The 23457-nt window shown below is 38.0% G+C and overlaps 1 protein-coding gene across 1 annotated transcript in view; it reads right to left on the reverse strand.

Moving 5' to 3' along the window:
* The window catches only part of LOC132815248 (piezo-type mechanosensitive ion channel component 2-like), a 467530-nt gene that overhangs the window by 49007 nt on the left and 395066 nt on the right, over positions 1 to 23457 (reverse strand). The window contains exons 35-40 of the mRNA XM_060824063.1: positions 22154 to 22312; positions 20254 to 20556; positions 19913 to 20171; positions 14397 to 14579; positions 6519 to 6756; positions 3482 to 3617 (exon numbers count right to left, since the gene is read on the reverse strand). Of these exons, the coding sequence (XP_060680046.1) occupies positions 3482 to 3617; positions 6519 to 6756; positions 14397 to 14579; positions 19913 to 20171; positions 20254 to 20556; positions 22154 to 22312 (1278 nt within the window). The remainder of the gene's footprint in view (positions 1 to 3481; positions 3618 to 6518; positions 6757 to 14396; positions 14580 to 19912; positions 20172 to 20253; positions 20557 to 22153; positions 22313 to 23457) is intronic.

Raw genomic sequence — 23457 nt, forward strand, 5'->3', positions numbered from 1 at the left:
GCCACAAGAATCTGTTTTGGGACCACTGCTGTTTGTCATTTTTATAAATAACTTAGATGCAGGCATAGGTGGATGGGTTAGCAAATTTGTAGACGACACTAAAGTCGGTGGAGTAGTGGACAGTTTGGAAGAATGATACAGGTTGCAGGGGGACTTGGATAAACTGCAGAATTGGGTTGAGAGATGGCAAATGGAGTTCAATGCAGCTAAATGTGAGGTGATGCACTTTGGGAAGAATAACAGAATGGCAGAGTACTTGGTCAATGGAAAGATTCTTGGTAGTGTGGATGTGCAGAGGGATCTTGAAGTCCATGTGCATAGATCCCTGAAAGTTGCCATCCAGGTGTATAGTTCTGTTAAGAAGGCATAAGGCTTCAATGGTAGAAGGATTGAGTTCCAGAACCGCAAAATCATGCTGTAACTATACAAAACGCTGGTGTGGCCACACTTGGAATATTGTGTAGCATTCTGGTCACCCCATTACAGAAAGGATGTGGAAAAGGTGCAGAGGAGATTTACCAGGATGTTGCCTGGTCTGGAGGGAAGGTCTTATGAGGAAAGGCCGAGAGACTAGGGTCTGTTCTCATTGGAAAGAAGAAGGCTAAGGGAGGATTTGATGGAGACATACAAGACGATCAGAGGATTAGATAGGGTAGACAGAAAAAGACTTTTTCCTAGGATGATGACGTCAGCTTGTGCGAGAGGGCATAACTACAAATTGAGGGGTGAAAGATTTAAGACAGATGTCAGAGGCAACTTTTTTACGCAGAGAGTGGTAAGGGCGTGTAATGCCCTACCTGCTAAGGTAGTCAACTCAGCCACATTAGGGAGATTTAAACAATCCTTAGATAAGCACATGGATGATTTTGGGATAGTGTAGGGGGATGAGCTGAGAATAGTTCACAGGTCAGCACAACATCGAGAGCCGAAGGGCTTGTTCTGCGCTGTATTGTTCTATGTTCTATGTTGCTGACTCCATGGACTCCTATCTATGAGTTAAAAAAAACACTAATGATTCCATTTTCTCTCAAGGTCCACCATAGAAACAAAAAACTGCCTATTCTGGGAGTCACTTGCTCATCTCCAAAGAGTAGGAGATGACATTGTGAAAATCAACAATACTATGTCCCCATGGCCTGACAGTCCACATGGATTCAGAAATGTATGCAGTGGTTGGTTGTCCTGAGGCAGAATTCTACTGGTTGACACATGGTTGAGGGTTACACAGATACTTCCAGTGAGCTACTAGATGGAATCAAAATTATAGATATTCAGGATCACAATGAATCATTTGCATGAGATGATCACCAATATAATTGCAGCACACCTCCACTTCTATCAGGCATATCAGTTGTGACATTTCAAGGCCAATCACGTCTTTAGTGACACTGTTGCTCCACCATCTTGCAGGAGTTGTCCTTTGATAGGAGATCCCACAGCTCTATGTAGGTTCTGCTTGCAGCTACCTCTGCAGTCTTTTGCCAATTTGCCTTTATGAAATTGTCCTTGCAAGTAGCCAGGAGATTGTTGCTGTCAAAATCTTTGTGTCCCTGGAATGGTAGGTCTAACATACGAGGAACGGCAGAGGATCCTGGGATTGTATTCATTGGAGTTTAGAAGATTAAGGGGAGATCTAATAGAAACTTACAAGAAACTTGGAAAGGGTGGACGCTAGGAAATTGTTTCCGTTAGGCGAGGAGACTAGGACACAGCCTTAGAATTAGAAGGGGTCAATTCAGAACAGAAATGCAGAGACATTTCTTCAGCCAGAGAGTAGTGGGCCTGTGGAATTCATTGTCGCAGAGTGCAGTGGAGGCCGAGACGCTAAATGTCTTCAAGGCAGAGATTGATAAATTCTTGATGTCACAAAGAATTAAGGGCTACAGGGAGAATGCTGGTCAGTGCAGTTGAAATGCCCATCAGCCATGATTGAATGGCAGAGTGGACTCGATGGGCCAAATGGCCTTACTTCCACTCCTATGTCTTATGGTCTTATTTTCTACCTCTCAAATTCTCCTTCTCACTGGAGGAACATTCTCTAGAACATATAACATTCATGGCACAGTCATTCTGATTAAGACACCATTCTAATGGGTTCTACAATACTGCCCAGATTCTTCTGTCTCTCAGACCCGCCTCCAATGAATGGCTTTCCAGAAGCACAATCATCTCAAGGTTGCCATTCTTAGGAAGAAAAGTAAATTGCTTTACTGTATGTCTGCCAAATGTTACAATAACAACAGCTGCTGCCTCATTGCTATCATTTAAAGCTACAGGGTCTCTGATTCCACCATCTCTGTTGTTTATTGTGTGTCAAATGTGGCAGGGCTAATAAATTGGGTTTGATTACCTCTTTAACAATTATAAACCCTCCATGAAAGATTTTGCAAATGTGGGTGCTGTTCCTATGTGTCTTGCTTTCAGCTGATTATAGAATTGGGGATCAAAATTGGTGACCAGCCATCTCTTACAATTTACTCTGCCTGTAATGTCACTGGTTTCTGGCCCAAAATCACCTGGTAAATGTGGAAATCCATGATATCTAATCTTATTTAATTTGTTTTATTCATATATTTAACCCACAAATTTCACAATCCATTTAGCATAATTGCAGAATAAGTTAAGAAAGTCATAACACTGGTTGCAACTTGTATCTACCTGTTCACAATATAATAGCACTTATAACTGGTGAAGAAAGACAGATACTCCTTGTCACCATTCCACAATGTTTCACCAGCAGTTTGAAGATTTTACTGAGCTACTTTGGGAATCCTGCAATTGCACCCCTACTGAGAAGAAATAAAGTTCTTTGGGTTTATTGCTTTCCTCTATTATTCAAGAAAAAAAAAGAACAAAAGTCAAAGCTGATCTTTACCTCAATGCTGAATTATTAAAAATACCAGGAGGGCTCGTAAATTTTAAAACATTACATGGAAATTCTGCTTTGCTGTACTAGCAAAGATGCCAGAGACAGTTCTTTTCTTTAATGATGAGTTTTCATCTGTCTATTTGAGGGAAACAGTGCTTGAATGTGAATAACATTTCCTTGTTATATTGAACATTAATATTGCATGATCGCAAAGAATTCCTCAACTTGTTCAAGAAAGACATTTATCCTGCGATCAGAGCAGAATTCTTTAGTCTACTCATGTATTATTCTTTCCTGGAAGATGATCCATAAATAATGCTTATCCAAATCAATTGGCAAACTTGCAGCAATTAGTATTGAACTGAACTGGACCTATTTTCTACAATAATCATTAGGATCTAGAACCGAAACTGTTTGACTACTTGTAGTTCAAACTCAATAATTATGGTAGGAGGAAAATTTTAACCAATTCCCTGACCTGGATTTAAACACAAAACAGTACTGTTCTTCCTGTAAATGTGTCGCATATTTAATAAAATGACAGAATTTTTTATAACTACCTTGACATCCTGCATGGATAAACATTTTCGAAATCAGAATTATATCACTTACTTTGCAATGGCAATGGTTTTTGCCTTGATCATTTGTTCCCTTACTTTTTCCAATAAGAGCTCTTTTTTATTCTTCGGTTGAACACTGAGTGACCCGCTTCCTTTTCGGCTACTACTGTTTCGGGTGCTTACACTACCTATGTGAAATTTTTGCAAAAATCACCTTGATTAAACACTTACTGGCAACAAAACTTTGAGTTTTGAGGATTAGTCTTAAGAAATTAGCATAATCAGTAGTTACTCAGTTGAATGATAATCACATAATTTAACAAAAACAAAGTTTGTACTTCCATAAAGAAAAATAAACAAATAATTTAGCAATCAATATGTCAAATTCAATGCAGAATTAGGCAGTATGAGAACTTAAAATTTTGTGAATAGTAAGCTTGTAAACAGCCTTACAGTATAAGACTTTTCAACTGTTAACTGTGTATTGGAACCAGGCTTTAAAAAAAATGTTTTCATTTTCCAATAATTCTGTCTTTCATAAAATTTCACAGTAAAGGCTGAAATCCTATTTTAGCTCCACTGACAACAGTAATAGAAATCTCTAAAAATTAGCATTCATGGATCAGTAAATACTAACATGTCTTGTTGCAAATGAAGTATGGTCATAGGAGTTATACAACATGGAAACAGATATTAGAACATAAGACTATAAGAAATATGAGCAGGAGTAGGCCATCTGACCCATCGAGCCTGCTCTGCCATTCTATAAGATCATGACTGATCTTTTCGTGGACTCAGCTCCACTTATCTGCCTGTTCACTACAATCCTTAATTCTTTTATTGTTCAAAAATCGATCTTTACCTTAAAAACATTCAACAAGGTAGCCTCAAATGCTTTACTGGGCAGGGAATTCCACAGATTCACAACCCTTTGAGTGAAGACATTCCTCCTCATCTGCTCCCTCTTCGTCTGAGGCTATGCAACCACCACCACCACAAACCCCAACCGGTTGTAGTTTCACCTGCCAATAGAAACAACCTCCCTGCTTCTATCTTATCTATTCTTTTCATGATTTTATATGCTTCTATAAGATCCCCCCTCATTCTTCTGAATTCAAATGAAAATTGTCCAAGTTTACTCAATCTCTTCTCATAAACCAACACTCTCAACTCTGGAATCAACCTTGTGACCCTCCTCTGCACCTCTTCCAGTGCCAGTACATCCTTTCTCAGGGTGACCAAAAATTTACAGAGTACTCCAGATGTGGCCTCAAAAGCACCGTACACAGCTACAGCATAACCTCCTAATTTTTAAACTCCATTCCTCTTGCAATGAAGGACAATATTCCATTTGCCTTCTTAATTACCTGCTGCACGTGCAAACCAATTTGTTATGATTCACGCACAAGGACACCCAGGTCACTCTGCACAGCATCATTCTACAGTTTTTCACCATTTAAATAATAGTCCATTTTGCTGTTATTCCTACCAAACTGGATGACCTCACATTTACTAACATTGTACTCTATCTGCCAGACCCTTGTCCAGTCACTTAACCTATCTGTATCTCTCTGTAAACTTTCAGTGTCCTCTGCACATTTGCTTTACCATTCACTTCAATGTAACCTGCGAACTCTGATACACTACACTTTGTCCCCAATTCTAAAGACCCCTTGGTCCAACTTGTCCATGCTGACCAGGTATCCTAAACTGATCTAATCTCATTTGCCAGCACTTGGCCCATATCCCTCTATCCCTCTTACTCCTTCCTATTCATGCATCTATCCAGATGCTTTTTAAATATTATAATAGTACCCACCTCCACCACTTCCTCTAGCAGTTCATTCCATATATGCTTCAGCCTCTGCATGAAAACATTTCCTCTTAGGTCCACTTTAAATCTTTCCCCTCTCATCTCAAATCTATGCCCTCCAGCTTTGGAAATCTTGACACTGGTAAAAAGACTTTGGCTATTCACTCTATGCATGCCTCTCATGATTTTATAAACTTCTATAAGGTCATCCCTCAGCTGCTCTTGCTCCAGAGAAAATAGACCCAAGTCTATTCAGTCTCTCTTTACAACTCAAACACTCTAACATCCTTGTAAATCTTTTTTGAATCTTTTCAAGTGTAACAACATCTTTCCTATTTCAGGGAGGCCAGAAGTGAATCTAGTATTCCAAAAGTTTTCCCAAAAGTAACCACTATTTTTATTAGATTTTGCTTTGTTTTGGAACCAGAAAAAAATCATAAGAATGATACTTTAATGGGAGGAAGGAGACAGAGGAGACTTGGCTTCAGAAAAGACCACATGAGAGGTCAGAGAACAGCTGTAGAGTTCAAAAAGAAAATCAAAACAAAAGCTAAGCAGTGAACTCTCACAGCTGACTGACTGTAAAATTACAAACATCTCTGGAAATCTGAATTTGGTCCAAGAAAAGCAGTGATATTTCACAGCTGACCTTGGAGAGGTCCAGTATGATCTCCTCTTCAATTCCTTTTGAAGAAAAGTTGAGACAAAGACACATGTACCAATTATAAACTCAAAGTGGGACTGTAAGTATTATGTATTTGTTGAATCTTGTCTGAATATCAAGTTGATTTCTAGGTGAGCTTGAAAAGTTTCTTAAGTTTAATGTAGATTTTTCATATTACCTAAAGGTGAACATATGACCAACAATTTAGAAATTTTTGAATATTTACTTCCTTATAAATAAATTATATATGAGATAATAAATTATCTTTAATTCCCTACTCTCCGTGACATTGAATTCATCATTACAAAGTAATCCAGATTATATTTATTATAATAAATATGCTTAGCACTTATTAAAATGTTTTAGTCTCATATTTGATTCCTGAAGAGATTTCAAACCATTGAATTTGAAAAGTTTTCCAAAGATAGCTCAATTATATTTGCAAACATCTCAGCTAATGTTATTGCACTGAGCCCTCTATAAGGTTACATTTGCTGGCAGATAAATTAAAAGTAACAACACTTTCAACTACAGGTATTAAGAAGTTCCAGCATTCTCAAAATTTCACACATCTTTTCTCACACCACAATTATCGAAAAATATATGACATACCTCTTTGTGATCTATGTGACGATCGATTTGAGATCTGTGAACCTGTGGAACTTGGTCTTCTGGCTTTTGTTTGTTCTGGAAAATGAACATGTATGGAATCCATTGATGCTTGCAAATTAATTGATTTTAAAGAACCTAGAGAGTTCTTTCTCTGAGATTCATTCAGATGATCTTCTTCCATGTCATCTTTAGCTGAGGCATTTTCATTCTTATCATCCTCATCCCATAAACCATGACACTAGAATGAAATGTTTACAAAATAAGCATGTAGTCATCACCAGAACAATTAATACAATAATATTTTAATACTACTCATATGACTATACTACAAAAGTGATAATAATTGACTAATTCATCTAGTATTGCTTGCCATAAGCCCAAATGTGACTGGTACTACAATGAGCCTGATCCCTAGAATATGTTATATATAGAAAGCACCATTTGACAATCATTCATAAAAGAAAAAGAAAATTCAAAGAATAGAAGTTTTTTCACTATTTTTCATGAACTGAACAATTTCAACATTCTGAATAGTTGTGACCTTTTCATACAACTTACATCCTGTGGGTAATTCTAAATTTGGATGTCAGTGTAAAGTGGGTTAATTTCATTTAGCCCCTTTCCTACATCTCTCCTAACGGTCCTTTCCAGTCACTTCAACAGAAATGAAAATCTTAGGAGATATATAACCAACAGAAAACTACCAATGTCTTCTAAGTATCAATGGCATAATAGGTTATCGGGATACTGTGGGTAAAAGGCACTGAAGTGTTCCATCAGCCATAACCATATTAAATGGCTCATTGGCTGATTGGCCCAACTTTTGTTTATGTGCCCCTACAATGTCAATATAATAGAATGCAAAAACAATGTTTTGGTGAAATTATTTTTCTTACAAGAGAATTATGAATGAAGTCCAAATGGTGAGTCTTCATGATGGGGAATGGGTAGAAATGGACTGTCGTGGGGTAGCGGGATGTTAAACGGGGCAGGGAATCTTTGGAAGTGTACTAGGCTAACAGGTGGGCTGAGGGTGCACTCCCAGCCATCATTTTTCCTCTCTAGATGTGGTGGTAAAGCTAAAGTCACCATCGTCCTGCTAGACCATAGGCTGCTCTCTCATTAGAGAGAGAGAGACGACTGGTGGTAGTTTAATCTGTGGATCACCATGCCTCAGGTGAGGAAGAGGCTGAACCAGTAACTTCAACTATTATTCATCACCTTTGCTTCTTTTGAACATCACTTTAAATTAGATTTTTCCCATTTGCTCTTGTTCCTTTCATGAGTGGGAACAGCCTCTCCCTATCTACTCTATACAGCCCACTTATGATTTTGAAAACCTTTATCAAATCTCCTCTCAGCCTTCTTGTCTCCAAGTAGAATTGTCCCAACGTCTTCAGTCTATCCTCATAACTGAAGTTTCTTGTTCCTGGAACCATTCTTTTAAATCCTTTCTGCATTTTCTATAATGTATTCACACCTTTCCAAAATGTAGTGCCATAACTTTTCACAATACTGCAGCTGAGGTTTAACAAGTATCTTATGCAAATATGCTTTATTAACTAAACTCTTCAATTGTTCTGCAATCTTGAATGACATATGTCCCTCTGCTCTGTACCCTGTTACATTGTGGAAGATCCCGCACACCCCTCAATCAAGCTTTTCTCCCTCCTGCCATCTGGCAGAAGATATTGGTTAGGCCACTATTGGAATATTGCGTGCAATACTGGTCTCCTTCCTATCGGAAAGATGTTGTGAAACTTGAAAGGGGTCAGAAAAGATTTACAAGGATGTTTCCAGGGTTAGATTAGATTCCCTACAGTGTGGAAACAGGCCCTTTGGCCCAACAAGTCCACACCGACCCGCCGAAGTGTAACCCACCCAGACCCATTCCCCTACACTTAACACTACGGACAATTTAGCATGGCCAATTCACCTGACCTGCACATTTTTGGATTGTGGGAGGAAACCGGAGCACCTGGAGGAAACCCACACAGACAAGGTGAGAATGTGCAAAATTCCACACAGAGAGTCGCTTGAGGCAGGAATTGAACCCGGGTCTCTGGCACTGTGAGGCCACAGTGCTAACCACTGTGCCACTGTGCCGCCCCTAAAGGATCTGAGCTACAGGGAGTCTGAGGGAGAGACTGAACAGGCTGGGGCTGTTTTCCCTGGAGCTTCGGAGGCTGAGGGATGACCTTATAAAGGTTTACAAAATTATGAGGGACATAGATAGGATAAATAGATAAAGTCTTTTCCCTGGGGTTGGGGAGCCCAGAACTAGAGGGCATAGGTTTAGGGTGAGAGGGGAAAGATGTAGAAGAGTCCTAAGGGGCAACTTTTTCATGCAGAGGGTGGTACGTGTAGGGAATGAGCTGCCAGAGGATGTGGTGGAGGCTGGTACAATTGCAACACTTAAGAGGCATTTGGATGGGTATATGAATTGGAAGGGTTTGGAGGGATATGGGCCGGGTGCTGGCAGGTGGGACTAGATTGGGTTGGGATATCTGATCAGCATGGATGGGTTGGACCGAAGGGTCTGTTTCCATGATGTACATCTCTATGACTCTATGACTCTATACGGTCTCTCACGGCCAGACTGTGCAACAGTTTCTTCCACCAAGCCATCAGGGTATTTAACTCAGTATAATCGGACTCCTTCCCATCTGAAATTCTTTAATACTGTTGCTAGAAAAATGTCTATCATTCATCATTCCTCTGTTACACTGTAACTTGGGTGCTTTGCACTTCTTATGTACTTGATGCCATGCACAATTATGTAGTTTGTGCTGACCATCCAGCACTCTTGGCACTGGGGGAACACTGTCTTGCTTTTACTGTATCAGTTGTATATTGGTAGAAATGACAAATAAAAGCTATTCCACTCGAAATTGTACAACCTATTTTGAATTGTGTTCCAATATTCTTCTGACCAAAGCACATCGCCTCCACTTCTCTGCATTGAAAATCATTTGCCACCTGTCCACCAACTTGTCAATGTTGCTTTTAGAGTTCCATACTATCCTACCCAGTGTAGAATTCTTCCAAGTTTCATGTCTTTTCCAACTTTGAAGCTGTGCCTTTCATACTTGGATCCAGATAATTAACGTATATTAGGAAAAGCAAGGGTCCCAATCCCAAAAACCCAGAGAACTCTACTGTAAATCATGTTCCAGCTAAAAAATATCCATTGACTATTGCTCTCCGTTATCTATCACTCAATAAATTTTGTAGCCACCTAGCCACTGTCACTTTTTCGACTATGATCTATAACTTTCTTCAGAAGTTTGTTATGTGGCACTGTATCAAAAGTCTTCTGGAAATCCATATATATCACATCAACAGTGTTACCTTTTTTGCTACCTCCTCAAATAAACTCCAGAAACTAGTGCTGACTCCTTGTAATAACCCGTGACAACTAATCTCGAACAATTATTTCTAGAAGCCTCATACCACCAAAATTAAATTATCTGGTCTATAATTGCTGGGATCATCCTTACAACTTTTCTTGAACAAGGCCAATTCCTTACATGAGGAAGGATGTTTTGGCTGTGGAGTGGGTGCAATGAAGGTTTGCTAGATTGATTTCTGGAATTGTAGGATTGATATAGGAAAAGAAACTGGATCAGTTAGGTATATATTCAGTGGAGTTTAGAAGAATAAGTGGGGAATCTCATATAAACCTATAAAATTTTAACAGGATTGGACAGGAAAAATGTTCCTGATGACTGGGTAGTCCAGAACCAGGGGTGATAGTTTAAGGACATTGGGTAAGCCATTTAAGACTGAGATGAGGAGGAAGTTCTTCACCCAGAGAGTGGTGACCCTGTGAAATTATCTGCCACAGAAAGCTATTGAGGGCAAAACATTTAATATTTTCAAGAAGGATTCAGATATAGTTTTTTTTTAGATTAGATTACTTACAGTGTGGAAACAGGCCCTTCGGCCCAACAAGTCCACACCGACCCGCCGAAGCGCAACCCACCCATACCCCTACATTTACCCCTTACCTAACACTACGGGCAATTTAGCATGGCCAATTCACCTGACCTGCACATCTTTGGACTGTGGGAGGAAACCGGAGCACCCGGAGGAAACCCACGCAGACACGGGGAGTTCTGAGGGCTAAAGGGATCAAAGGGCTTTGGGAGAAAGTGCAAACAAGGGACCGAGTTGGATGATCAGCCATGATCATATTGAATGATGAAGCAGGTTCAAAGGGCCACATGGCCTAGTCCTTCTCCTGTTTTCCATGTTTCTGAGGAGAAAGAAGCTCCCATTATCCAAGCTGAGCTCAGCTGTGCTGGAGACAGAACTACACTGACACTTGCTTCTAACTGGATGAGCTGGATGTAACACACAATCATTGACTGTAAAGTAATTTTTGGTCATGATGCTGAAAAATGTTTGCATTATGGAGTGACATTTAGCTGAATTTATTTGTATTCCCTTTTGCTTTCTGTACATAAAGCTCAAGTTTGCCTTCATAATTATCTATTTACTTCTTTGTATGTGATGTTCCCTGACTGGACAATGATAAGCTGTAGCTGTCCAACAGGCAATGGACACTGATTAATAGTGACTACAGAGGTTGCTTAGATAGGATGTAGCTTGGGACAGATAAAGTATATGGCAAGGTTGTTAATGAGCAACCAGGTTGAGAGAATGGAGTAATATGTGCGAGGACGTGTCAGCCATATTGGCTATATGCTGTGTAAAACATGGCTTTGGGGTTGCTGTGTCAGGACATTGCCAGCGAGGGGCAATGCATAATTGTGAGAGCTTATCCAGGTGCACAGGGCCTTTCAAAGATGGTGTGGGTACAAATGTTGCTGCTCTTTGGGTAGATATTTGCTGAGTTGTATGTAGTTGTGGGAACAATATGTAGTCAGATGGGTAGAAATCAGTCATAAGAGATGACACAGGTGCAAGGTAAGAAGTTAACAAAGTGAGTTTGGTCATAGATGGTAAAAGAATTCAGACCCATGGCAAACAATCCTCAAAAAAAGTCAAAACAATTCACATTTAGCCAAAAAAGGCAAGGTTCAGCATCTTGATCTTTCAATAAATTAAGCCTAGAAAGAGTGACATGATATTAGGATTCCAATACAAGTACAAGTCGTTCTGGCAGTAACATGCATTTCATTAATGCAAATTTGCTATATAATGTGATTGATGAATTGGGGGCACTGTTTCTAAAGTGCAAACTTTTAAAATGTGTATTGATTGTAATGTGATTACATTGCCAACACTTTAAATGCTGCTTCTAAAGCACGATTTTTCTATAACAGAGGCTTGCACATGAATGCAACCATCGCGTTATAAAAGAATTACTTGTATGAAGTTATGATTGGATGAGTATGTCACAAGGAGAAAGTGAGGTCTGCAGATGCTGGAGATCAGAGCTGAAAATGTGTTGCTGGAAAAGCGCAGCAGGTCAGGCAGCATCCAAGGAACAGGAGATTAGACGTTTCGGGCATAAGCCCTTCCTGAAGAAGGGCTTATGCCCGAAACGTCGAATCTCCTGTTCCTTGGATGCTGCCTGACCTGCTGCGCTTTTCCAGCAACACATTTTCAGCTGAGTATGTCACAAACCTATGAAGTAACATGTGATAATAAGTGACACTGAAGTATGGGTTCAAAATGTGTTGAGCTCCTAGATAATGCTTGAAATGGTTAAAGTTGTCTGTATAATAAGAAAGGAAACTCTTAGATCATCAAGGCATTTTTACATATATCCTAGAGATATTGATTTTATAAAATTGGTTACAAATTAATGCAAATGTAAAGAAAATAGAACATAAAGGAACGTATATTGGGCAAAAATTAGGAATATGTAAAAGATAGATACGTATAAGGACAGAACAAAAAGGATTGTAAACAATTATTGGAAGGAAGTTACGCTGAGGTACCATTAGCAGATATAGGGCTTACAAACTTAATGTGGTGAATTAATATAGTGTTACTATGTTATAAAACCATAATAAATAGGACCAGGAGTAGGCCATTTGGTCCTTCAAGGCTGCTCTGCCATTCAATAGGATCATGACAGATTAATCACTCCTCAGGTCCATTTTTCTGCCCATTCCCATAATCCTTGATTCCCCTAGTGCTTCAGAATCTGCCTATCTGAGTCTTAAATGCATACAATGTCTGTGCTTGAGAGGTTTTTGTGACAAGGACTTCTAAAGACTTTCAATCCTCAGAGAAGAAATTCCTCCTCATCACATGGCATACCTTAATTCTGAGATGACTCGCTCTGGTCCTAGACACCTCCAAAAGGACAAACATCCTCTCAGCATTTACCCTGTCAAGCGCCTTAACAGTACTATATGTATCAATGAGATCACCTCTTATTCTTCTAAATTCCAAACAGTAGAGTCCCAACCTGTTTAACCTTCACTCTTGAGACAATTCCACCATTCCAGGGATCTTCCTAGTGAGTGTTCTCTGAACTGCCTCCAATGAACTGACATCTGTCCTTAAATAATTACATGAAGAATCGAATGGCCAGGGACTTTTCAACCTCAAGATGGGGACTATAGGATTAATTAATTTCAATAATTAGTAATTTTGACTTGATTAAGAAAGTGAAGAATTACATTATAATTTTATTATTTGTGGTTAGTTGTAAAACACTTGTGCACAAGAAAGTTACATGGCAAAAGTCAAAAATATGATTGGGACTCATAGTTTTATGATTGTATTCATGGTCAGACTAATAACTGTGAAAATGCTTTACTCGTGATAATCATTTCTGTGTGTTTTAAATAAGTTTCATTTTGTAACTTAAAGTATGTAACAGTCCTATTTTTTATTAATTTGTGTCATTGTTTTGAGCTTTAATTTGTTTTAGGCATCAACAGTTTTGTAGAGTTACACATTACTCATGTAGTTAAAGGATATTGTAGGCTTTAGAGAATATTTAGGTACATCAGTTGAGTGTTTGGGATAATATTAAAATACTAGGGAGTGACACTACAAACTCCTATTCAGATGCTGATAGTGCAATAATCTTAGTAGATATCTAAAAGGTTTGCAGTTTCATACAGACAAGCTGTTACAATAGTAATGATTTTATAAAGTGATTGATGTGTTAAAGAATGAATCAGGAGACAGTTCAAAGTCACGCCACTAAGATGACCATACCATTTAGAGAAATTATTTAGAAATTGGGCAGACAGTTCCTCATCAATCCAAGATGGACCACGAGATGTTCATAATGTAATAAGCCAATTAGAATTCAGAATGTTTCTGCTCATGCACAGGGTCCAATGGCAAGCAAGGGTTAACAAATGGTGATTCTCAGTGGTTCCATGCACAAACAAAGGAAGACTGAAGGAGAACTTCAATCAACACAACAGAACAAGTGAATAGTGCCCAGTCACCCAGGTTTGCGAACTGGTTCTCTAAAGTGAATCAATTGCAAACTATTGCTTTCATTAAGTGTTATTTGTTTTGCTCTTGTTATGCTAAAGTTATTAAATATCATGTTGTAACAAAACAGAACTAGTAATCATTTAGTTTGGCTCTCTCAAATTCAGTCTATAATTTAATTGTAAGAACTAATCAATTATAAGTTGAAGTTAACCCCAAGGTCTGACATACATGCTGAAGTAAGAACAAGCCATTCACAAAACTACCTCACAGACTTGTTAAAATCTGACACAAGGAGATGAGTCCATGCCCCAATGATTACCCATCACCAACACTATGTTTTTCCTGCTTTTACCACACATTACACTTTATGACATAAGATGTTGGATATCTTTTTAACACCTAATGGGAATAACCTTTCACAATCTTCCACATGAGAATTCACAGAGAAGACAGTTTGACAGTGTATTTTTCCTTCAGGAAGGAATGACAGCATTTTACCTTTAAAATGGATCGGTGAAAGAACAGTGCAAGTAGCTGTATAAGGTCATAATGCACATAGCCTTCCTTCTTCTCAATGCCAATTATATTTGGGGCAAAATCAGGTTTATCTCGAGTTCTACTCAAATTTTCATTCCATGGAAAAAATCCAAATTGGAAGAAGTATTTGATTACAATTGTTACCTGTAAGAAGATCAAACACCAGAGGTTTGCATAGCAGTCACATTTGCATTATCATCCAGTCTAATTCAATGGAATTAAATAGTTATAGTACTTTGGGAAATACAGAAAAGGACCAGAGTAAATCATTATCAGTTACGTGTAAGGGCATTTCATCCATCCACAGTTAATATTAACAACAACAACAATAATAATAGGAAAACTAAATCAGAGATATTTTATGTATGTATGAGTAAATTCTGTTAGAACTCTACAAATGAATTAGAAAAGCATCATATGTCTTGGTGGTGATGAGATACCTTTTTGGAACTGCTGCAGTCCTTGTGCTGTTAGGTTGGGAATTTCAGGAATTTTTTACCCCATGATATTAAAGGACCAGTCATATAGTTTGAATACTAATGTTTTCTAGTGACCCTGCTACCACTGTGTTTTGATGTTAGAGGGAGTGAGTGTTGAATGTATTAGCAGGGGTGCCAATCAATTACGGGTGGCACAGTGGCACAGCAGTTAGCACTGTGGCCTCACAGCACCAGAGACCCGGGTTCAATTCTTTCTTCAGGCGACTGTGTGTGGAGTTTGCACATTCTCCCCGTGTCTGCGCGGGTTTCCTCCAGGTGATCTGGTTTCCTCCCACAGTCAAAAAATATGCAGGTTAGGTGAATTGGCCATATGTTAGGTGAAGGGGTAAATGTAGGGGAATGGGTCTGGATGGGTTGCGGGTCGGTGTGGACTTGTTGGGCCGAAAGGCCTGTTTTCACATTGTAATCTAATCTAAAAGAAAACTGCTTTGTTGTTGCTTGCATCAAGTTCTTGAGTGTTACTGTGTCTACAAGTGCAGAATATTCCATTACACTCTTTAGTCATGCTTCTGAGATGATTGTCAGACATTAGGAGGACAGGACATAAGTTACTTATCACAGAATTCCTAGCTTCTGACATGCTTTTATAGTCAGTAATTATATGACTGGTTAATTTTAATTTCTGATCAATGGCATTTCCCAGGATATTGATAATAGAGGTTTAAGTAACATCGAGGGGTGATGGTTAGATTGTTACTTGCTGGAGCTGGTCATTGCCTGTCACTTGTGGAGCACAAATGTTGAGTGTCACTTATCAGGTCAAGCCTTAGTCACCATCTGCTTCAGTATCTGAGGTGTTGCAAATGGTGCTGAGTATTGTGCAATTATCAGTGAATATCCCTACATCTGAATGGAGGAAAGGTAATTGATGAAATAGCTGAAGATGGTTGGGCCCAGGCGCCTAATGAATTTCAGCATGGATGTTGTAGCACTGAGATAATTGACCACTCAAAACCACAACCTTATTCCTTTGAGTTAAGTATGACTCCAACCAAAGGTGGCTTCACCTGATCCCTATCTGTAGTGATTGGAACATGGATTTTGTAAAAGTATGAGTTCCCTGATTGGGACTGTTAACCTGGTCCAATCAAAGAGTCCTAGCTGACAGATATAAGCAGGTATGTCAGGGGTCTTGCTCACTCTAGGAGCCGATTAAAGTATGGCTACCTGAGTGAAACCCTAATTAAATGCATAAACATTTTTGAGGATGGTCTTCCTTGGGTTGGTGAATTATTACGGAAGATTCATACATAAGCTAGCCTCCATCCTGGTACCCTTATTCTGCTTTTGAAAAAGGGTGAATTATCCCTGATTAATTCATGTCACTAACTCACCGAATGGCCTGAAAGGCTCCATAATTTAAAACAACTCTACTAAGTATTCATTTAAACTTGATCATTCCAATGTATTTTAAACTTCTCTTTAAGAATTTAGTTTTTAAAAATCATTTATATTACACTTATCTATATTATCTTTACTCACTTTTTACGAATGGTTGTCCTAAAACTGAACACCGTACTGTAACTGTAACTTCTCTGTTCCCATTTCCCACACTTATTTGATTGGAATTTTAATGGCTTTTATCAGAATAGCATTTTAAGTTCATGAGGCTTGAATTTGCTGGAAATAGTTTTGAATTCCACCTTCCAAGTTTTAAACTATAGTGTCCGTAAATCTCTAATGAAATATACTCAATTTGAGTAACAATTTGTTATGATGCAACAGACGTCTGCAATATTAATGTTTTATCCATTAACAATCTGTGTATAGATTTGACCTGAACCATTATTAACAAAGCACTTTTTGAAAAAAAAAATCATTTGAATATGGATTCAAATTCTCCTTTAAAATTTTAAAAGCAGTTTTCCAATTTTGTATTCTGGTCAGACACCTTAACAGTTAGAAATATTTATTGGATATGTTGTAACACTCAAACATGTATAACAATTAGATAAGGAAAACATATATTCCATATGTAAAAGGCCCTATTGTACTGGAATAGCTGAAGTTTGTGAAGAATATATGACAGGTAACTCTGGGTAATTCATATTTGATGACATAAATGTTCCCAAGTCAGCGAAATGTGCCAATAACAATGTTCATTGTGAGCACTCTGGTTTTTGACAAAACAAATACTTTTTTAATTCATCTATGGGATGAGACTTTTCAACTCTTACTCTCCAGCATTTGCAGTCCTCACTTTCCCCCTTGAACTGAGTGGCTTACTAGGCTATGTTAGAGGGCAGTTAAGAGTCAATCACATTGCTGAGAGTCTGAATCACATGGAAGCCAGACCTGGTAAGGATGGCAGATATCCTTCCCTGAAGGACATTAGGGAAGCAGACTACCACCCAGTGGTTCTGACCTCCATAATCATGAAGGCTGGTCATGGTCCACATCAACTCGAACCTCCCGGCCTGCCTCAATCTCCTACAATTCCTACCAATGTAACAGATCCACAAAGGATCCCAATTCCCCAGCCCTGCACTCACCTCTGGAACATCAGGACAACAAGGACACCTACGTCAGACTCCTGCTCATTGACTCCAGCTCCATTATCCTCTCCAGACTAATGTCAAAACTCTGAGACCTTGGTCTCGGCTCTGCTCTCTGCAATTGGATCCTCAGCTTTCTTACTTACAGACTGCAATCAATGAAGATAAACAACTGAACCTCCTCCACAATATTTACATATGCATCGTTTGGCAACTACTCTGCCCAAGACCATAAGAAACTACAGAAGGTTGTGTGCATGGCCCAGACCATCATGGAAGCCAACCTGTGGAAATGCTGCCAACATCATCAAAGATCCATTGCACCCCGGTAATTCTCTCCTAACTTCTTCCGTCAGGCAAAAGATACAGAAGGTTGAATAAACGCACCAGCAGATTCAGGAATAGCTTCTTCCCGGCCATTATTAGACTGATGAATGGACTCTCTAACTTCAAAGAATGTTGATCTTGCCTAGTGCATACCTTTGCAACATAACCTATATGCCTCTAAGTTTTTTTTAACCCTATGTTCTGTATGTTCTCGCTTACTATGATCTGCCTGTTCTGCTCGTAAACAAAGCTTTTCACTGTATTTAGGTACATGTGACAATAAACAAATCAAATCAAATGGAAACTCATGGCAATAGTGACTATAGCCTTATTAGACCCGTTTTTAATTCCAGATCTTTATTAAAAGCTGCCATGATGGTATTTGAATACATGTCCCCAGAATATTAGTTTGGGACTCCAGTTTAATTTGTCGTGTGACAGTACCACTATGCCATCACCTCCCCAACAGGTCAACTACTGGGTTGATACCAATGTCTCCAATAAGTGACATAATCTGATAGGATTTGGACTGGAGTGTACAAAGTTAAAAATCACACAATACCAGGTTATAGTCCAACAGGTTTATTTGGAAGAACTAGCTTTCGGAGCGCTGCTCCTTCATCAGGTAGTTGTGAAGTATAAGATTGTACAACACAGAATATATAGCAGTAGTTGTGCAATAAATTCCATGCCTTACAATCTTGTACTACCCAATGAAGGAGCAGCACTCTGAAAGCTAATACTTCCAAATAAACCTGTTGGACTATAACCTGGTATTGTGCGATTTTTAACTTTGTACACTCCAGTCCAAATCCTAAGTTAAAAATCACACAATACCAGGTTATAGTCCAACAGGTTTATTTGGAAGTATTAGCTTTCAGAGTGCTGCTCCTTCATTGGGTAGTACAAGATTGTAAGGCATGGAATTTATTGCACAACTACTGCTATATATTCTGTGTTGTACAATCTTATACTTCACAACTACCTGATGAAGGAGCAGCGCTCCGAAAGCTAGTTCTTCCAAATAAACCTGTTGGACTATAACCTGGTGTTGTGTGATTTGTAATCTGACAGAGTAGCTTTCAGGGTTCAATCTTTCTTGAAAGGCCGCCTAAATAATATTACAGGTGATTAATAGCTTGATTACAGATGTAAACAGTAATGAGTACTTAAAGGAGCAGATGGAGCTAGAAAGATAGAGAAGTTTCAGAACGGAATTTCAGAAGTTAGGGCTAAAGCAATTGAAGGCAATGTTGTCAATAGCAAGTAAAAAAAATGTGGAGGAGGAAGAGACTGGAATTGGAATGAGGCATCGATACTGGGCTCAAGACAAGAGGAGATTCAGTCATAGAGCATGGGAAAATATGGAAGGATTTGAAGTAAAGTAGAAAATGTTAAAATTAATGCATTGTCAGACCAGCAAAGAGAGAGGCATGAATAGAATTTGGTACAATTTAGGATATTGGGGACAAACGGTGAAAGATTGGAGGCCAACCAGGAGACCATTTGAATGGTTGAGTTAGTCAGACTGATCTAGAGCTATCAATGGGTGGGGCTATAAAATTTTCAGGGTATTAAAGGCAAGACAGAATTGGTTCAGGTAAATATTACTTATGAAAGCTTTTTCATTTTGCAAAACATTCACACCCTCAGGCATTGAAAATGAGACCAATATGTGTACATGTGAAACATAATGAAATATATTTTTGTTGAAATCTTAACAGCAAGGTCCCATAAGCACAAATAAGATGAATGGCATTACCTTCCCCGTTGTAGTTTCACCCAGACTATCTATTATTTCATGGCTTGGGCTTGTAAATTGTGTATCGTTGGCAAAAGTATGTGAAATTAATAATATGTAGGAGTAACATATATAACAGAACTACATTCTCAACTTCCAAGATATTTTCATTATCCTCAGTTACCTACTCTCTCTCTGCCTATAATCCCACACATACATTTGTATTTTAAATTTGATATTTCAAAACTTTGTAAGGAGTTAACATTATAATTAACTTGCCCATTCTAGTAATATTGAATAGACAACATTACCACAGTTCTTATAATATTGTAAAACTATTTTTAGCCACAATAAAAGGAAATTAAGTATTAAATAATGTAAATAAATTAAAACAAACTCCAAAATTTAGCATACCTCAGTATACACAATGGCTGTCATCCAGAAACGTTTACTTGGCCTTGGTACAGACAGCATAGCCCAGAGGAAGATAAGAATAGGAAGTACCAGTGTAATCATTGAAGCAGATACCATGTGGTTTAGTATAATGACAAAGAAACACAACATTTCGGAACGAGCTACTAAGGTATTATATAGAGCGAAGAATAGGAGTAGTGCTCGAGGCTGGGCTTTGTAGAATTTTTCTGAATCCTCTAATTCTTCATCATAAAACATTCTGAAATGTAAGATATTGGAATTGTATTAAAAGTATATGCTATTTTAGTAAAAGAAAGACATGTATCTAAATTCCATCTTACTTGTTAAGAAGCAGTTCACTGGCTGTTAGTTCATGGCTTAAATTTGGAAAGATTTTATCTTCCAATAAATCTATCCTGCTATCTGGAGTAAGTGCCATGAGGTGTTTTTCACCAGCTGAATCTGAACTGAAGGATAGACAATCAAGACTAACAGCTTTGCTATACGAAGGTGGAACTTCCTCAGTCATGATATCTGATGTGCATACAGGAATTGTTGCTTCTTCATCCTGCTCATCTTCCACTTCTTCAATTGTGTCTGTGGTACCTTGGCGTGAATACAGCAGTGTGCACTGTGTTGGTTCACTAAGAAAAAGAAATGTTCACTTTAATAAAATACATTTCGTAGCGAATCTTTCTACCTTTCAATGATATTTTAGATTTTTAATCTTTTCCTATTCAAAACGTTTAAAATTTCCATGATGATTTAAGCATCAAGTTGCAAGACTTTGAATGTCTTGACCAGGAAAAGATTCATTGTACATTTGGCACCAGCTTCATGCACATATTCAGTCCACATGCCAGGATTGCTCACATATTTATACATAGGTCCATGCTTGTGTATCAAATGGCATTGATGTGATTAAAATGTGGAAATATAATTAAACCTGTGCAGAGTCAAAAGGTAAAGAAAATATTGAAATTCATTAATTTAATTTACTTTGTGTCGCACACTATCCATTAGAATTGAATGCAACTTTATGCTCCTTTGTCTCTGTGGCAATAATTCGTTGTATGAATACTCTCTCTCTCTGGAACTGGTAGCCCTCCAGTACCAGCCCAAAGTAAACATTCTTCACATGTAAAACAGGCATTAAGAATCAGCAGGTTACTTTAAAAAAAAGGCATTACAATGGGTCCAATTTAATCATTATCCAACATGCAAACACGTTCCATTAGAAAACAGGCAGAAGAAAGAGCATTTGTCGGTTTTCTCCATTCTCCAAGCAGACCAATCAACTGTAGCATCACCAACACTGCCTCATTAAGACCAACGAAAGCAGCACAGGTCTGGACAGAATTTTGAACCTACCTTATCTGTATCGTTTTGTATTAAACCACAAAGTATATTAGTACTTACTGAAGCAATGAAAGGGGAAGTTCTTTTCTCCTCCCTTAAATTGTGACTATTTTATCGGCTTTTTTGTTTATGACCAAAACATAAATCCTCCAAGTTTTTACCAGAATTGGAAGCAAACATTTGTCAGGACAGATCAAACAGGCTGCTGTTCATACTCTACTCCTTATAAGAGAGAAGACTGAAAGATAACCTGAAAGAGTTCTTTAAAATGACCAACAGATTTGATATTATGGACATGGAGAAATTGGTTCAACTTCTGGGAGACTCCAGTGCAAAGGAGCATGAATAGAAGATAGTCAATACTTATCAGAATAATGAAAGCAGGAAGACATTATTTACACAAGAATGTGGCACTCAGGAAGTGGTTGAGGCAGTTAGCATTCATGCATTTAACTGGAGGCTTGATGCACACTTGAATTGGAAGAATATGGGCAAGTTAGGAAATGGAAGTTAAAGTTAGAGGGTTTGTGTGTTATATGAACTCCAATAGGGATGATTTGGATTGAACCTAGACTCTGTAATTTTGCACAATTCTTAATGTTGCCTGCAGGCTAAATAGTAAATACAGAAAGGATCTTGCAGATCTGAATAATTCCAGATTTGAGCACATAACTTCAGTGATGCACTGACTATTTTCAGCATTAAGTTTATCGCAGCAAGGTCAAGTAACCTGTAGTGTTGTTACATTTTACAAAGCAGAAACCTGAGTTTAAAAGAAGGAATCATGCTGAACACATTATATAAACACATATATACTATATATGTATATAACATACATATATTTAATTAATTATGGAAATTAAGCATGCATGAATAAAGCACCTTGACACTATACTGCAACTTTCAACCGATGAGGATGACATATCAACGCTGTACATTTTACGAAGCCTAGGTCGAGCACGCTCACTTGTTTTAGGAATATCATCTATATCATCTAGAGTTGACTGCCGTGAGTACAGCATGGTAGCTTCAGTGTAGCAGCTAGCAGTACAAAAAGTTAAAATGACATAGAACATATAAATTAGACAAAAGTGTACAAAACAGCTGCATACTCAAAAGATGTAAAAAAAAGCAGAATCTCCAAGATTCTGCAGTTGCGTACAAATCTGAGGGCTGTATTTTCCTTTGTGACAATTTGAGAAGGAATGATCGTCATGAACAAAAGGGGCTTCATACTAGTGAAAAACCTAAAAGGCTGTTAATCTTATTTACATGTTAAATAAACTTGAGCAATAAATGATAACAGTTCGATTTGCTTGTTAATGTTAATAATAAGGAACACACTCAGCTTCCCTCAGTTGCACAGTTCAATTAAAGAAATGAGTTTTATTTCAGGCTAAGACTGGCATGACCGAACTAAGTGAGCAAGCAAATTTCAATAAACCAACAAAGTGACAGGAGTGAATAGGATTCTCTATTACTGGTCAGTTATTCTCAACCAAGTTCCAAAATCTAAAAATAAACTAGGTCATTTAGTTTCCATTAAAAAGAGGAAATAAAGCACATGTATCTTTTAATGGATAAAAAAACTGGTGTATGATAAACAACTTTTGAAAAATATACACATTTTTTGAGTAGAATTGAAGAAAATATGTAACGCCATACATCTAACTAATAATATTATTGTTCTCCAACTCAAGTAGGATATCATGTTTATAAATGCACTTTGAGATTAAAAAACTTGGCTTTCTTCATGTCTGGCTAGAAAGAGAGATGCAGATTCTGTAAAAAATAAAATTAGCATCTCCTTGTGAAGAAGTTATTGAATAATTTAATAAGTACTGGGCGAATATAAATCACATATTAGCATAGATGGTGAATTAGAATGAAAAATGACCAATAGAATTACATTTGACAAAGTGTGGTTACTCTTTGTATTAAGAATAATCTGCACAATTTTCTAAAATGTTTGTTGCAAGGGATAATGTTTAAGAACAATTTCACAGTGCTATACTGTATCAGCAGGACTGATCAGAAGAGGAGGAAGCAATTTATTTGTGATGCTCCAATTGCAACATCCTGTATGTAATATCTAGGTGATAGCATTGAGTCTATAAAATTTCACCCAAATTGCTAAAATGCAAATATCCTTTCTATGATTTAATTTCTGTTAAAGCTCCTTGTAA

This window comes from Hemiscyllium ocellatum, chromosome 4, assembly GCF_020745735.1.
Source record: "Hemiscyllium ocellatum isolate sHemOce1 chromosome 4, sHemOce1.pat.X.cur, whole genome shotgun sequence".
Classification (NCBI taxonomy): domain Eukaryota; kingdom Metazoa; phylum Chordata; class Chondrichthyes; order Orectolobiformes; family Hemiscylliidae; genus Hemiscyllium; species Hemiscyllium ocellatum.